This window comes from Garra rufa, chromosome 5, assembly GCF_049309525.1.
Source record: "Garra rufa chromosome 5, GarRuf1.0, whole genome shotgun sequence".
In the NCBI taxonomy this organism is placed as follows: domain Eukaryota; kingdom Metazoa; phylum Chordata; class Actinopteri; order Cypriniformes; family Cyprinidae; genus Garra; species Garra rufa.
The window spans coordinates 26,920,150-26,938,030 of record NC_133365.1 but is presented as its reverse complement, the minus strand read 5'-3'; the positions used below and the strand labels follow the sequence as shown (position 1 = coordinate 26,938,030).

General features: G+C 35.8%; 1 protein-coding gene across 1 annotated transcript in view; it reads left to right on the top strand.

The window, feature by feature from the left end:
* Positions 1-9,924, top strand: part of LOC141334805 (uncharacterized) — a 29,382-nt gene extending 19,458 nt beyond the window's left edge. The window contains exons 2-12 of the mRNA XM_073840030.1: positions 1,619-1,707; positions 1,811-2,004; positions 3,569-3,646; positions 4,964-4,993; positions 5,731-5,800; positions 6,026-6,226; positions 6,331-6,524; positions 6,946-7,023; positions 7,199-7,255; positions 9,412-9,490; positions 9,601-9,924. Coding sequence (XP_073696131.1) covers positions 1,619-1,707; positions 1,811-2,004; positions 3,569-3,646; positions 4,964-4,993; positions 5,731-5,800; positions 6,026-6,226; positions 6,331-6,524; positions 6,946-7,023; positions 7,199-7,255; positions 9,412-9,462 — 1,042 coding nt within the window. The 3' untranslated portion in view covers positions 9,463-9,490; positions 9,601-9,924. The remainder of the gene's footprint in view (positions 1-1,618; positions 1,708-1,810; positions 2,005-3,568; positions 3,647-4,963; positions 4,994-5,730; positions 5,801-6,025; positions 6,227-6,330; positions 6,525-6,945; positions 7,024-7,198; positions 7,256-9,411; positions 9,491-9,600) is intronic.
* Positions 9,925-17,881: the final 7,957 nt, after the last annotated feature.

Genomic DNA, 17,881 nt, shown 5'->3' with positions numbered 1-17,881 from the left:
GGGACATTTCTCAGGTCCCCATGAGGAAACAGGCTTATAAATCATGCACAATGAGTTCTTTTGAGGAAGTAAAAGTATGCACAATCTCCTGTGAGGGCTAGGTTTAGGTATAGGGTAGGTGTAGGGTGATAGAAAGTACGGTTTGTACAGTATAAAAACCATTACGCCTATGGAATGTCCCCATAAAACATGTAAACCCAACATGTGTGTGTGTGTGTGTGTGTGTGTGTGTGTGTGTGTGTACTGGTTTTATTCATTTACCATGTTTGTTTTTAATTATCAAAAATGGTAATGTATTTAAGAAAGATGGGCATTATTCAAGGTGTAACCAACCAGTCAATATTATGTTTTATGTTTTACTGACTGGAAAATGTCCTGTACATCAGTGACCTCAAAAGGGAAACAGAACTGTTTATTCAGCATTTCTTAAAACGCTGAATACACTCAAGATTTTATCAGGAATTTACAGGTTAGGTTTACTGGAAAGAGGAATTCGCATGGAACAGTGTTATACTTCAGCAAAATGCCATTTTAGCATAGCACAATGCAAAAGAGGCCATAAACGTCTCTAATATGATTTTCAGCTTAGCTTCGTATGTGTTAGGCCTATTGAAGTGGTTAAATAAAAGTGTCTGTACATTCTTTCCTGAAAAACTGTTGCGGTGTAAATTGTTTTTATATCATCCTTATTATTGCATCTTTCACAATCAGAGCCACGCTGAAAGCGAAAGGACTTTTATTCTGACTTTTTCATTCTATTCTGAGACACAGCAGGCATCAGGAGCGGTAAGTAGATCGGACGCAGTCTGCAGCCTGAGACAGACGTGTTATGTTCGTGTATTTGTGTGAGAGAGCGTGTTGTACGTTTCACATTGTGTTTTGAGAAGTTTAAAACAGTGCTAGGTTTAATGACTTAATACCCTGTTACAGATGTCAAAGCTTTCAGCTTTAAGTAATTTAAATGACAAGTCTTAATGACTAAAGCCATATGTGATAACGTGCGATTTTGAGAAAAGTATTTATTTATAAAATAATTAAGTTGAAGGTGCAATAATGTTCGGTGTTGATAATTAATTATAAAGAGAGTGAAAGTGAAAGCGATAAAGATGTTTAAAACAGTTATATTCAGTTTCACATACAGAGGGCAGTAAAGAACAGGACGACACAACAGTCTCTATGACTAAGCTAAAATCATGCATGGATACACTGATAATCAATTAATACTAAAGATTGAATTCAAATTGGTTACAGGACAAGATTAAACAACAATCAAGTAACCAATACGAAAAACAGTTTAAGAAGAAGAAAAAATGTTACAGCACCAGCTTCAGCTAAATGAAATGATTGAAGGTAAGATTTTGGATTATTGAATTGATAAAGTATTATGGGGAAACCACAATTCTTTCTTATCTAATTACTTAGTCACAAATATCATAACCTTGTCTTGAGTCCATGTTCCGAAAATGCACATATAAAAACAACACCACTCTGTTCTTCATCTTAAAGGAAAAAACTACTTCTTAATTGAGACAGGCAAATCACAAATTTTGCGGAAGGAGATTTTAGGTTATCTCCAAAATCATAGGCCTGGATGGAAGGAGGTGTACAGTGTGGACGACTGTAATGTGATTCTGGTTTTCTGCCCCATTGTTTCACGGGCAGGAACTGACATTGATGCTGCTTTGAATGAACTTAATACATGTTCAGGTAACTTCAAGACTAAGCACCAGAAAGTTACTTAGATATTGATGTATGTGAGTAGAAATACTGTTCACACATTTTCAATCTTATTGTTCTTTTTTTGAAACAGTATCCAAACCAGCTATTTTCATGGTGTTCCATCACACATTTGAAGCTGAAAAATTTGTACCAGACAGCAGCAGAGTTATAAACAGGAGAAACACACTCACAGTGGACTGTCTGTTCCATGAAGACAAAGGATTGTTGAAATGCAGCAAGAATGAAGAGGCACTGACCAAAATTGTCCACCATTTGAAGCCTCAGGTTTATGTTTATCTTAAAATAATTACACAGAAATACTCTGTCATATGTCCAATTAATTTTTTGAGACTTTGGTTATGTTTAACATGAGAATCCAAATCTTGAACAGTGTGAATAAGTCAGAATGCATGACATTCCATTTAATAATGAATAATAAGTACATACAAAATAGGAAAAATGTAGGCACAACAGTCGCTTTGAATTAAACAGAGTTCAGAGAACATGTTTTTGGTCCAGACTAGCTCAAAACAATTTATATACTGTGCAGAGCCCAGGGCTTTAGATCAGTGTAAAACTTTATTCTTGGTTGACCTGGCATTGATAAGGGACAAAAGCTATGAAAACACTATTTTTAAGATGTACAGTGCCTTGCAAAAGTATTCATACCCCCTCATTTTTTCACATTTTGTTTTGTTGCAGCATTATGTTAAACTGCTTTAAATTAGTTTTTCCCCACATCAATTTACACTCCATACACCATAATAAAGACAAAGCAACAACCAGATTTGCAAATTTTACAGATGTATTAAAAATAAAACACTGAAATAAGTACATTGCATAAGTATTCATACCCTTAACTCAGTACATAGTTGAAGCACCTTTACAGCCTCAAGTGTTTTTGGGTATGATGTGACAAGCTTTGCACATCTGCATTTGGCAATTATCTGCCATTCTTTGCCTCACCTTTTCACCTCTCAAGCTCTGTCAGCTTGGATGGGGGCTGGCAGACATTTTCTAGAGTCCTAGTTGTTCCAATCGTCTTCCATTATGGATAATGGAGGCTACATGCTTCTGTGAACCTTCAATGCAGCAGATTTTTTTCTAAACTCTTCCCTAGATCACTGCCTTAACGCAAGTCTGTCACTGAGTTCTACAGGCAGTTATCTTGACCTCAGGACTTGGTTTTTGCTCTGATATGCATTTTCAGCTGTTAGACTATTTCTGAGAGGTGTGTGCCTTTCTAAATCATACTCATTGAAATGAATTTGCCACAGTTTAACTCCACTCGAAGAGTAGTAACACTTGAAACAATATGAATGCTCCTAAATTTCGAGTGTCCCAGAAAAAGGTATGAATACTTATGCAACGGGATCTTTTCAGTTTTTTATTTCTAATAAATTTGCACAAATGTTAAAAACCTATTTTTTGCTTTGCCATTATGGAGTAGGGAGTGTAGATTGATGTGGGAAAAAAGTAATTTAAAGTAGTTTAACATAAGGCAGCAACATAACAAAATGTGAAAAAAATGGGGTATGAATAATTTCGCAAGGCACTGTATATATATTTAATGATTATATTTATTTATTTGATTAAAAATAAATTTAGAACATAGATATACACTAAATGTTTTTATAAAACATTTCTAGCAACCACTCAGCTATAAAATAATCTTTCCTTGCATGTCATGTCTCATTGTCACATGTGGATATTGCCAGAATAGCCAGCATTGATCGGCAATATTTCTAATTATTCATTTATTTATTTTTCATATTCTGTGTTATTATTGTATGATCTAAATTATTGAAGCATTTTATGTGATTAATATAAATGCTTTTCTCCTTTTTAGGAACAAAAGAAATTTAATCGATTCGTCATCTTTTTTGCAATTTTTTGTTCTTCCTGTGTCTGTTACAAATTAATACAGGTGAGAATCTGTCAAAGAGTATAAGTAGATGATGACTGAATTTTCATTTGGGATGGACTGCCTTTTTACAGTGTAATATAGACTTGTTTGGTTCATATTATTTGTCCAATGTTTCATCTATTTTTAGAAATTGGATTTTAGATTATATTAGATAACTGGTGGTCTTTTCATTTCAATTAATCTAATTCAAATTCTGCATTTTTGCCTCCACAGTGGGTACGGAATTTCTGAAAGGACAGAGGAGAAACTGTTGCTCATTATCACACATCAGTGTAACTTTAAACTATAATTAGCTCTAAAATGTGTTGTGTTTCAATTAGATGCATATGCAGATCGATAATTGGTGTGCTTCATAGCCCGCATGAACATTAATATTGAGACTTCAGATAGAGAAGTGCAGTGTTATGATTAAATTACAGTTGTATTACTTCTGTTGTACTTGTAGGGGTATCAAACTATCACAACTATAGTTTTTGTAGAGGCTTAATGTTACTGATCCCAAATATCACACTTTGACGTGGATATGTAAATTATAAAATAAAGTGAATCTTCATTGCAAATTTGTCTCAGAATCTATGAAGAATGCTACAAAATTCAAACACTTAAGTATAAGACATTTTTAGGATGCACCTTTCTAATAGTTAAAGACGAACTAGCAGAGAAGTAGGGATTCTATGATACATTGAAATGTTTCACCTGATCAAAGCCCGTAGAGTAAAACAAAAAGATATAATTGACTTGCTTAAGGAATTACATCAACAGTCTAAAAATCAGTCCCTTATTCAGTTAGGCTATATCAGGTTGGATTTTCCCTTTTAAAACTTTATTATCCTGTAAGAGAACGTCTTATATTTTTGTAAACAGAGACTTATTGTCATTAGTAATATCATAACAGATAATATTAGCTAAATTATTAATGTTTTATTGACATAGAAATTTATTTACATATTTCATCTCCCTGGGAAATAAGCAGGAAAATTTGCTTGCGAAGAAAACAGAATATGTTGAATTTTCAATACAATCTATAAGCCATAAACTTATAATGGAAGTGTGTATCCACTTTATTTTTTTCAACGGAAGTAAGTTGTTTTCTGTAAATGTGCAAGACTTCCGGTTCATTAGCCGCTGTAGGGAAATAGCAAGAAGAAAAGTGCAGTAAATGGTTAAACTGTTTGCACTTTAAGCCACTGTGTTTAGAATTAAGATAATACATAAAAAAATAATAAGGTAAGACACCTATAGGTATCATGCAGACAACTGTACTGTCTGATCCCGTCGACCAATAGCAGCAAGAGCAACAAAGTGAAAGGACTTTGACTCGGGGTGACACAGCGGGCTGCAGGAGCGGTAAGTAAACACAATTACAGTCTGCAGCCTAGTGACAAATGTGACGGTGTTTATTCGTGCTTGTGTTTTCTGTATGTGTCTAAGACATGATTGTACGTTTTTCACGGTGTTTTGAGAAGCATATACACAGAGCTATGTTCATTGACTGAATGTAGGCATACGCTTTTACCTCCAATGTCATATTAAACCTGGGAGTCGAAAACTTTGACAACTCCAAATGAATAAAGGGATAAATAATGGGATTATCAGATTTTAAAAATTGTATTTTTCTTTTAAATGCTAATAATACTATGTTACAAGTGCAGGAAGCACTTTTGCGTATTTTTAGTAAGAATGAAAGTGAAAGCGCTAAGAGGGCAGTGAAGCAGCACAAGGCAACATATTCTTATTTACTGACTTAATATAGCTAGATTTTTCTAGATTCTTCACCATGTGAGATTGTGAAAGCGTGTTTCCTAATTAATGGCCAGTTTGTTGAGGAAAATTTAATATATCGTATATTATTTATTTTGTTTTGCTGACTTCATGAGCAGGAATGAAATCTGAACATTGTGATAGAGTGTCAGTTGTTGTCTGGCAGTGTTAGTAGTAAACATTAACACCTCATCCTGACCAACCTGACCATTCCTTCAATCACAGAATAAATGTAGCAACACCTTAAGGAAAATTGTAATAGCTTGGGTCACCTTATGTAAAGGGTAAAATCAAACAGTGATTATCAAAAGTTTGTTCAACAGGAAGAAGGAAAAGAGAGAAAAATGAACCAATACCAGGTCCACGAAGTTGATCCATTCAAACCAACTGAAGGTAAATGTAAACATTTTGAATTATTAAATTACATAAGTAGACTCTATACTTTGGTATTTGATTGTCTTAATCACACCTTAATATTCTGTTCTTCCTAATTATTAATTGTTATATCTAATTTATAATCGTAATTTGTGTTTCAACACACAAAAAAGCTTCATATACCAAACAGTCACAATTTTGGTTAAGAAGGAAACTAACACGTTCTTTTTTTTTATCTTAAAGGAAAACACTACTTTATTATTGAGATGGGCAAATCATCTATTTTGCAGAAGCAAATTTCAGAACATCTTCAAAAGCATTGGCCTGCTGTAAAGGAGGTGCAAAGTGTGGACTACTGTAATGTGATTCTGGTTTTCTGCATCATTGTGTCACGGGCAGGAACTGACATTGATGCTGCACTGAATAAACTTAATACATGTTCAGGTAACTTCAAGATTAAGCTTCAGATAGAAACTTAGATACTGAGATATGAGTAGAAATACTATATGCACTATTCAATTATCTAATTGTTTCTTTATTTGAAACAGCATCCAAACCAGCTATTTTCATGGTGTTTCATCACACATTTGACCTTAATAAACCTGTACCAGACAGCAGCAGACATGTGTCGAGGGAAAATACACTCACAGTAGACTGTCTGTTCAATGAAGACGTGGGATTGTTGACATGTGACATGAATAAAAAGGCACTGACCAAACTTGTTCAGTGTTTCAAAAATCAGGTATTGTCTTACCTCTATTTTTATTAAGAGTTTGTTGAGGTGTGAACACTAATTATGCAAACATATTTTGTAATTAGTAATTGTAATTTGTTTATTAACTTCACAAAGCATTGTTTGAAAGTTTATGTTCCCCTGTTTCTGTTGGTTTGTCTTAACAGCAATTTTGCCTGTAGTTAATGGTGTTATCAAAGTTTTGCATAATTTTAAAAAGCTTTGTATTTTTCCAGATCTAATGGACACCAATGTTTTGCAGTGAAAAATATTTATTTGCATTTTGTTTTGTGTTTTATGTTGTTTATTATTATTATTATTTTATTATTATTATTATTATTTTGTTTTATTATTAATATTATTATTGTAATATTGTTATGTCCCCCTGTTTCTGTTATTGTAATATTGTTATTGCTTGTTTCCCCTTCAGGAAAGTTGTCTTGATATTCTACTAATGTATGCCTGTTGTCTGTGTTGTTGTTGCTGTTGGATATTTCGCGAACTGAAGGTGAGAAAATCTGAACCCAATAACTGTGACAAAAGAATATCACTGCTAAAATATTTCCAATTTATTGATCCTTATTGTTACATATGAAACTGTTGCTTAGAGGATTAAAGATAACAATAGAGTGTAAATCAGATTATTTTTTTGTTACTTGAGTGTTGCTGGTATTATTTCACAGACAAAAATACTTAAACACATTAGAGGACAAGGTAGAGGAACATGTGAATCCGGCACAGTAAGTACAACTTTAATTCTGTAATATGAGAAAGATTATGGTAATAAAAAAAATGCTAAATGCTGCAATGTAAGTTTTTATCTCCACCATGAATTAGTTGGGGGTTAGTTAAGCTAGAACTTAAACTTATTACAACTGGGTCACCAGCACAGAACTTTAAAGGGGTCATTGGATGCCTATTTTCCAAAAGTTGATATGATTCTTTAGGGTCTTAATAAGAAGTCAATAACATACTTTAGCAGGGCTGGACTGGGGTTCAAATTTGGCCCTGGACAAAACCAGCCCATCCGGCTCACAAGTTCCCCCGTGAAAGTTTTGTTGGGTTAAAGGGCCTTTAACTGGAGTAAATGAATGAATAAAGCAGGACAGAAACAAATAATGATATACAGTAGTCCACATTTGAAGTGGATCAAAAAAGTTAATCAAAGTTGTTCTAAGACAAGAATGGGTATTGTTTTGTTTTTAGGCTAACTTTGATGAAAGGTTTTGATCCACTTCAAATGTTGACTACTGTGTACTGCTGAATTCAAATGCATCAGACTTAATAATGCATTTTTGTCACATAGAAATGCATGCAGTGAAGCATTGATTTTGAGCTGGAATGCAGGAAATTTATGTGTCCAAAACAATTCTGTGTTGTATCTGAATGGATCAAGCAACATGCGCTGTTTATCACTTTACATCGTGGCGGAAGCGCACGTTTGTCAGCACTGTGAGTGTGACTGATCCCGCCGATTCACACTTTTGGGCTATTTGCAGTTTCGAATGCGCTTAATATGGGGGAGGTCTCCCACCCTCTGCCCACTACTCCACCGGCCCACCGGGAATGTCTCGGTGCTCCCGATGGCCAGTACATCCCTGTACTTTGGTTAAAATTTGTGGTGTAAAAAACCCCACCCTTTTTTACCCTTTTACAGCAAGCCGTTTTGTTGCATTTGCCTTTAAATGCTAATGAGCTCTGCTCACTCCGCCCCCTCTGCCGTGGGATGACGAGCTGTAGTATTTACTTTAGCTGCATTTAGCCGTAACACTTGCTAATTAGCACATTATTAAGAAAGGCGATTTGCAAAGATGTATAAAATACCCTTATACTCACTTCTTCTGTAGTTAAAGCTGCATCATGAATGATTTGCATGAACATAGATCACTGCAGTTTCCAAAAAAATGAACATTAGAGGCAGTAAAACTCAGACACATTTTATTCCTTTTCACACAAAGTATGATTCATAGAGTTTGATAAAGTGTAATTTTCGCACAATTACTTGAAGAATATTATACAATTTTAATAAGCTGGGAGATTTGAGAACTGATTCTTTTGGAATGTTAGCATGACATATCTACGTTCATATCTATGGGTTTTCATAGATGGTAGGTTTGTTTGGTAGCTCACGCATTACAGAGATGTACATGAGAGGTGAAGAGCTCCGGTTCAAATCCTGTGTAACTATGGTTCCAATCTACACACAAGGAAGATTCAAATGGTGTAAACAAATGCGTATTATATCTGTTGCACTTGTTAATGCTATCGGTTTAGGGTTGGGTTTGGTGTAGGGCATATTTCCAACACGATAGAGCATTAACTTTTAGCAACAGTCTCCGGATAGTTGAACTCTAAACGTACCTATATCAACATAATATGCTAGGGTTCACATATTGAAACTGTGTTATAGTGCCACTCAATGGAAATTTCTTTTTGAAACTGCCACGAAACGTGCAGTAAGGTATGTAAAAATGGTGCTGATAAAAAGTATCCAGAGGTATGTACTTTTATGAGACTGGGTTGGAAAATAGACGCATTTATGTAGATCACCAGGCGCAATTCATTCAAAAACAAAAATAATTTTAATCCTTTGCGTCCTAAGCGGCTCAGATGTTGGGAGTAAATGACGATTGCTTTTTTTATTACATCCAACAACAACAATCATTAATGGTATTATATTTACTGTTTTTATAACACACACAACTATTGTAAAGAGTCACAGGTCTGAGATAGGTCTGACAGGTTGAAGCAATTTTTAATCATTTCCTCATTTTAGGAGCAATGCTGACTACATTTTTAGTATGTTTAGTAAGATGTAAGATTGTCAGTTGCAGATTTACAGATCTGATTTAAAAAATAGTAGAGCCATAAATTGTTCTTCACTCTGTTTCATCAGAACGATGAAAATCGCAGACTTTTAGATGAAGATGAAGGGAAAAATGTCTAGAAAGTAAAAAAAGTAAACCTTAGGCATGGTAAGTATCACATTTTTGTCATGTGATTACTTGGAGAAACTGGTCTTTTCTGTTGTGAAATGAGTAACAATTAACTGCTAATTAAAATTCTGCATTTTTGTCCCCCACAGATTTTGAAAATATGAATGATCCAATAAAATAAATCATTTGAAAAGCAAGTTAAATGATGCAGGGAGATTGCATCTTTTTATTATGCTGAGTGTCATTACAACTTTATACTGTAATAAGCTTTAGAATAAGCCCTAGTTCTTATTAGCAGCATGCAAATAGATAACAGTTGTGTTTTGTAGCTTGTGTGAACATTAATATTGAGACTTTAAATTAAGAAGTTGTGTGATGACTAAATTACAGCTGCATTACTTCTATTGTGTACTGTAGCATTTTAATGGGACATCTATCTATGATAACAAAATAAAGTGACTCTTGACTTTGAATGTGTACGTCTCGTTTATGGTCTAAGAAAAGTCAGACTTGAATACAAAATCCCAACACCACTTAAACACAAGACTATTTTCATATTCATCTTGAATTTTCCTACAGTAAGGCACCATTTTGTGTAACTACAGTTGTATACTGTGAATGAGGATACCTTTGAGGAACATTTTATTAATTGCAAGTTACTGTTTAATTGTACGGTATACAGCAGTATTTTTTAAGTTTAGTCACATGGGCAACGCTGTTGCTCGAGACCGATCAGAGCGCCTCAGAGCAAAACCACGATGCATCATACATTTTTTTCCCAATCTGAGCAAAATCACCACGGATCAAGTTTCATCAACAGTAATGTTGCAAGGGTACAGTGATTAAAGAGCAATGGAAGAGTTTAAAAAGACGATTTACTCCGACTGTGTGCTGCTGGCATCACCATTTCAACGTTTTTCCTCATCATTGTCAGTATTACCCTGTTTGTAGTATTTACAAAAATCTATAACTTTGTAATTTTATTAGCTAATAACAAGTCGATTTGTTTGATTTTCATGTGTACTGAAACAGCTAATTAAGTTAGCTTGTGTATTTGCAATTTATTACTTGGTATAATAATTTATTTATTATTAAGTCTCATCCAGCTGCTGATGGTCTATATTGATGAAAGAATAGAGGTACTGATACTCTTTGCTGATGTACATTTTGTTTATTATTTATATTTATCTATATTTGTTATGACTGGGCACACAATTTCATTCATAATTTATATATTATTGTCTGTGTTCTACAGATGTTAGCCACTGCAGCAGATGTTGAGCGCATCCTGACCCTCCCCACCACTCCAGCGTCAGGGGGTTGGTGTTGTGGACTTTCGTACTGGTGCAGGGATGTGAGGGAGGCGGAGCGAAAGTCCACAACACCAAACCCCTGACATGATTGGTTGGAACACTGTTTGTTTTTCTATCGAATGGTTGGTAGCACCGATTGTTTTTTTGACTTATCTCGGACCCTAGGCTGACCACCAAGACGCGTTTTTTTCACAGCTCATTTATGGGGCAGTCAGCGAGCGGATCGTGAAGAAAGGTCAGCTGAATATGACACTTCATTTTTCAGGCTTGAAATCGCTGATACAACCTTTAACCAATACATTTCTTCCTTTTGAAAAGCATGTTTCATGTTTATACCTGTCTAAAAAAAAAATAAATAAAAATAAATAAATAAATCAAGACATGGACATGTAGTCCTAACACAGTAGAGCCTAACACAGCCTCTCAGCCAATGCACTGTTAGTGAATGTGCACATAGTATTATGTAATATCATTATTTAATTATCTCAGGTTATTTTAACCCTCTATGGCATGAATTTTTATTTTAGGATGAAAAAAAAAAATATTTGACCCTATTTTTTGGGAGCTTGGGTATCCCCCACCAGATTTTGGTTTGTTGCCTCAGGGCAAAAACATGCCATTAGCGTACTAAAACACCAAGGTTTTCTGAATTATATAATTAATGAAACGAGGAATAAACAAGAATGAAAAACATTAGAAAATAGTTTTATTTTAACAACAACAATGTCAACAAGTTTTATTTAAACAAACACAATCCATAAATGGTTTATTGCATTGTGGGGTGTTCTCCAGCGGGGTAAGCGAGGAACATCTTCCAGAGAATTATCATCATCATGATCATTTTCATCTTTCTCCACAGACTCATTCTCATTAGACATGCCAACTGTTTTTAAAAGGAACCAAGAAGCATAAACATTACAATTGGTCATCTCTTGGTCACCTCTATTTACCCACCTATGCATGCACACGCACAGACACACAGACACACAGACACACACACACACACACACACACACACACACACACACACACACACACACACACACACACACACACACACACACACACACACACACACACACACACACACAAGCACATTCACACATGTTTATTACATACAGTAAGTGCTCTACTGACTAAATCCTGATCTTCTAACCCTCCCTCAAACCTGATTGATTCTGGTGTCCACTCTTCCTCACTGTCACTCTCCTCAAGCTCACGGTCCTCACTGTCGGAAGGAATGAGCCAAACTGCTCGATCTTGGTCTTTACCTCCATAAAATGTTTGTACATCCATTTCCTGTGAGTAATATTATACAGTAGTGCAAAACAAATAATTTTGGTGATAACTATGCATCCCTGCACATTTCGATCCATAAGCATGTTATTGTTTAAACAAAAGTGATCTAACTGCTTAATGTTGCCCTGAGGCAACGAAAGAAAAACTACCATTTTAGTATATAAATAAAGACAAAAACTGTTTTTACTAAATCAAATATGATTCTTCACATATTCATGCACATCACAGATATTTTTAAAACAAACATATTTAAATTTAAACATGTTAAGAGGTAAAGTTTATCTTACCTTCTGCTAGTAGTGTGCTCAAGCCACCTATGGTCACAAAAATGACTGTTCTACCCCAGGAAGAAAGGTCAAACCCACACCCACCTTAAATTTCATTGGTCACAAACTTGTCATCAGACTTTTAATGTGATGTTTTATTTAAAAAAAATTAAAGGGGTGTTGTGTGTGCCAAAAAAAAAGTGGTTTGTTGCCATAGAGGGTTAACTCTTCAGCTCTGGCCACGCCCTTGGACCCACCGGTGGGTCCGCGGGGGGGTCATCGTATTATTAAAAAAAAAATCTATTAACTGTGAAGCACAAAACTAGACATATATGGTATTTTTTGAAAGCTTAGAACCTCTGCTTTCTTGCAAATCCCATGATATTTGCATTAATTTTACATAAAAGAAAAAATTTGAGAAAATCAGACAAATAATAATGATGTTTCATATTTATAGCACACAAACTCACTAAACATAGACAAGTCACATATCAAATGAAAGCTCTTACTCTCAGGAATATCAATGTGTTTATTTCACAGATCTTTCACATTACAGTAAAATATCGAAGAATAATTTTCAGAAGAATCACGAAAATTGAAATGACTCTTGTGAACAAGCAAACTTTTGCATCATATTTCTGCGCTGATAACTACATCTGTGCTCACATACTAGCCTAAAATCCTATATCAGCTTTTATCTTAGGTTGTTTTCTTCAAAATGAGACCATTTCTGTCAGTTTATTCCGAAGTATATGGGTAGGGCGCCCTTTGGTGTGTCTACTGCTTTCAGAAATCAAAAAATGACGACTGTAAAAGTACAATTGGAGATTCCTATGCCTCCTTTCAGTCAAAAGAAACTTTCTGCTGGGAAATAGACCAAACAGGTCCTAAATTACAGACATCTACATAAAAACTTAATGAAAAAAAAAAATAAAAATCTGACTTTTTGTCTGTGTTTATGACTATATCACAAACATAAAATACAAAATATGCAAAATTTTACCCACATTTTAAAATTCAGAAGGTTTCCTGTCAAATGAGACCATTTTTATCAATTTATTCCAAAGTATGTGGTTAGGGCGCTCTTTTAAATTCTTGTATGCCTAATTCTGTAGAAAATCCAAAATATGCTGTAGAGCTGAAGAGGTTAATAATAAGTAGGCCTACATATAAAAAGTATCCCACTAAAGACCACTAAATTTCTAGCGCGTAAACTAGCTGTATTTACAGTGCTTCATCAGACATTTGACCCAGAGAAGACTGTGCCAGACAGCAGCAGATATGTGACCAGGGTGAATACACTCACAGTGAGACTGATTACAGTAGAGACACTTTCTGTTTTTTTTTTATCACTACACAAAACTAGATGCTGATATTTCTTTTTCTTGAGTATTAAAATATCATAAATTGATAGCAGCCACAAGTAGTTTATATTTTCCACAATTAGCTCATAAACATAAGGTGCATATGGTATGGTGTATAGTTGAAACAGTACCATGGTACAGTTGAGACACCGATTCGTAATTCTCTAAAGTTGGCTAATCATGTATTGTACATGTAAAAAAAAAAAAAATACAAAATTACAGTTGTCCAACAATTTTTAAAAAAAATTCAGATTTATTTATTTGCTTTATTTAATTCAGATTCAACTTACATTTTTACATTTTCAGTCATTCTGTATGAATTATAAGCTTGTTTTTTCTTATTGGGACTTAAAAATGTTCCCATAAGGTTAGAACTGGCTGGTATTACTGTACCTGTGGGGACATTTGGTCACCATAACGTAGATAATACCACTACACAAACACATACATACTCTGAATATGACTAAACTGTTATTGTATACATAGTGACCTAAAAAGGGTGTATCAATTTTACCCACTTTTTTACCAGCTTGTATATTTCTTAAAATGCTATTGTATCCTTTTACCATTCATGTTAGAAAATATGTTCATTAACCCATTCAGTCCCTGCATCCATTGAAATGGACATCACATGATTTTTAGATTAAACCAATAAAATTTTATGTTTTTATAATATGAGCAAAGCCTGGTCACTGATTGGGCCTTGATCAACCAATCACAATGAAGATATGACTCCTAACTTAGTCTGATTGAGCTACAGGCATCACAAAAGAGAGACATGATAATTAACTAGGCAGGAAGAGGAGCAGGCCCACATTTTACTATTTATATGCAGATTTATGTTAATGGTAGCCTCATCAACTTGCATCTGTTAAAAATTGAATGTGCATCGCAATGGAAATCAGGTCTTGAGCGATATCAGCAGGAACCGCATGAATTAGTTGTATAACAGGTTGAGAAATTTGTTGAAGCATTTCAAAGCTAAACACAGAGCTACAAATTTTAATGTTTTATGAATATTGATGTTAATTAATGAAATTAATAATATTGTAAGAATGGAAATGTGAAGGTTTAAATAAAGTAGATTGTACACGAGAAGAACAACAAGAGGGGGGGGGGGGTGCACGAGGTAGTCGGTGGAATGAGGCAGAGACACAGTTAATGCAAAAGTTGAAAATAAACACTTAGTTGGAACGCAGAAGTCTTTGTATGACTCTTCTATCCAGTGGCCGTAACAGACACGGGAAATAGCCAAGAACCATGGATAATACTCGGCAAGCACGGATTTAGATTTAGGTTCAATGTCTAGCCAGCGTCTATGGACAACATTATTTTGACGTCCAATAACGACTTCAAATGATGTTGCTATTTGGTTGATTTTAGGTTGTGTTTGAAAGTGACCAAAATCCAACGTCGAGCCAACATCTTAAACCAATGTCATATTGACGTAAAATACTGACGCTTATTCGTCAGGTATGGCAACCAAAATCCAACGTCTGATAGACGTCATAGTAGTAACGTCCACACAACGTCATGCTGTAACATCATTAGACGTTGATATTTGGTTGTTTTTAGGTTGCGTTGTCAGAGGTGTAAAATCCAGGTTCGGTGAGTAAAAGTCATCCCCAGTATTTAGTTCCAATCACCTGGATTTGCTAATTAGCACAGTTTTTCAGCCAGGAGGACAGAGATTGGACCAAGTCATCAAAGAGTTAAAGTGGCATTGAATGTTTCTGCCACACCACCTGATAAGACTACACTTCTTCCTGCTAAGCTCACGGGACCTGCATTTGCATACTGGCAGTCTCTTTCACCTGCTGTTAAGGCAGACTATAATCTGACTAAGGCCAGTTTAAGTGCTGTTTTTGGACGTGCAACATTTCTTGCTACATTCCAAACATATTTAAACGCTTGTCCCCGCAAACCTCAGGAGCCTCTTCAGGTTTATACAGCTGAACTCACCAGCTTAGTAGCGGAAGCTTTCCCTCAGTATGACGTCACGGCTCGAAATCGTGAGATTTTTCGCAGATTTGTTACTGGCTTAGACCCTGCACTCCAATTGAAAATACACGAGCATGGAGCAGTGACCTTGGACGATGCATTAAAGATAGCCAGTCAATGTGAACATGCACAGTTGGCCATCAGTGTGGCCAATCCAACGGCTATCATGCCATCATATCAGCAAACTTCACCTGCATGCCACAGCGACATCAACGCCCATCGCAGAACTAGCATCAGCCATCGCTGACCTCAGGGTGGACACTCAGTCCTCTTGCTGATGACATCCTCCAAATTGTGATTGCTACGTCATTGGTTCCGGACATACTGATTCATGTTCACGGTGATCCTTCAGTTGGCCACTACGGTCATGCTAAAACGTTGAATAGGGCTAGACGCTCCTTTTACTGGCCCTACATGTCTACGGACATTTCTAAACATTGTCCTCGATGTGCGGCGGATGTTCAACTGTGCCATGACCACAGGCCCCGCTCATGTCCATATCTCTAGATCGACCATTTGAAATCGTCGCCGCAGATATAACTGAGCTGCCTCTGTCGACTAAAGGCAACCGTTATGTTTTAGTGATGATGGACCTGGCTATTTCACTTGTTTCCTGTTTGTCTTGCTGCAGAGTGGTCTCTGTTTGTAGCCCCCTGGAACTTTGTTTTTCTGTTGGATTCTCTATCTTATTGTTAATTCTGCTGTTTTAAATTGATAGATATAGCTTAACTTCAACCAAATTTCTGATATTATCCATCAAACTAATTTGATCGTTTGCCTTATTCTATAATCGCGAGTGCAGCGCGTTAGCCTTACATTTAGCCGGTTAACTTGCCGCTCACACTCCATTCACGCTTTTAACTCTTGTTTTACTATCGTTAGCATTGCGTTAGCCGGTTAGCTTGCCATCTGCGTTCCATTCACATTTTTTTTTCTCTCGTGTTTAATATCGTTAGTAAGTTACTCCTTTAGCCGGTTCCGTTCCGTTTTTTTCTCCCCCTGATCTGTTCTTCAGGAATTCATCCAACAACAGTGGTAAGTTGGAATCATTCTACAATCACGGTGAGTAATGGCTTCTTCTCCTACTATTGTTGTCTGCACCGCTTGCCACATTTATAGCTTATCTATCTCTGTCAGCAGTGAGCCTTATAGTTGTGATAAATGCAGGAATATAGTCAGGCTGACAGAGAAGATTTCAGAACTAGAGTCACGCATCCAAACTTTAATAGAGGATAGTAAGAATGTGAGGGCCTTAGATACAGTTTTGGATGCGACTAGCTCAGAAAGCCCTGTACATTGTTCGATTCCGGTAGCAACGCCTGTGCAGCAGGGCAACTGGGTGACTGTGAGACGGCATAGTCTTCATCCCTCCAGATGTGGAGCATCTCTCCTATCTAGAAATATGGCACATAGTCTTAGAGTTTGCACTTGACTAACTGGGGCCCAGGTCAGGAAGCAGACAGACTGGCTAAACCGACCGTCTGCTAGCCGCCTCACGTCACAGAAATCAGTTAATTCTCAGCACATAGAGACCCTTTCACCTAGCCCAGCCGGCACATGACCGACCTTCAACGTTGAAATTTGGTTGAAATAAGGTCAGTTGTTGTTTCAACACTGAAACAACGTTGATGTGACGTTGAATGCTAAATGGTTGAAGATCAGTCAACACATGACCGAAATTCAACGTTGAAATTTGTTTGAAATTAGGTCGGTTGTTGTTTCAATGGTAAAACAACTTTAATAAAACTTTGAATGCTAAACGGTTATATTTGCCTTCAAAAGCAAGTGTTTAAATTATAATATTAATAATAATAATAATAATTAACAAGGTTAACTTATAAATCAACATATGTCTTCAGCATACAAAGAAATGTTTGCCTTTTAAATGATTATGGACATTATATTATTTCATGAAACTTATTATAAAATATAAGTGTATATGTTAAATATCATCACCAAAAATAAAACTAAATACATTTCGCTATCACATGCTGAAACAATTCCTATTGGTTGTTTTACCTTACTGCTTTGATCATGATTGGTTAATCTGGCTGTCATTCAGGAAACTGACAGGTGGAACTGCGAGGGCCTTTGAAATTTAAAAAAAATTCGACCGTTACCGCATTTTCTTGAGGCTGTGAGTTGCATAGTCTGTATGAGAGCTGCTGCTCACCGAAATTATTTAGT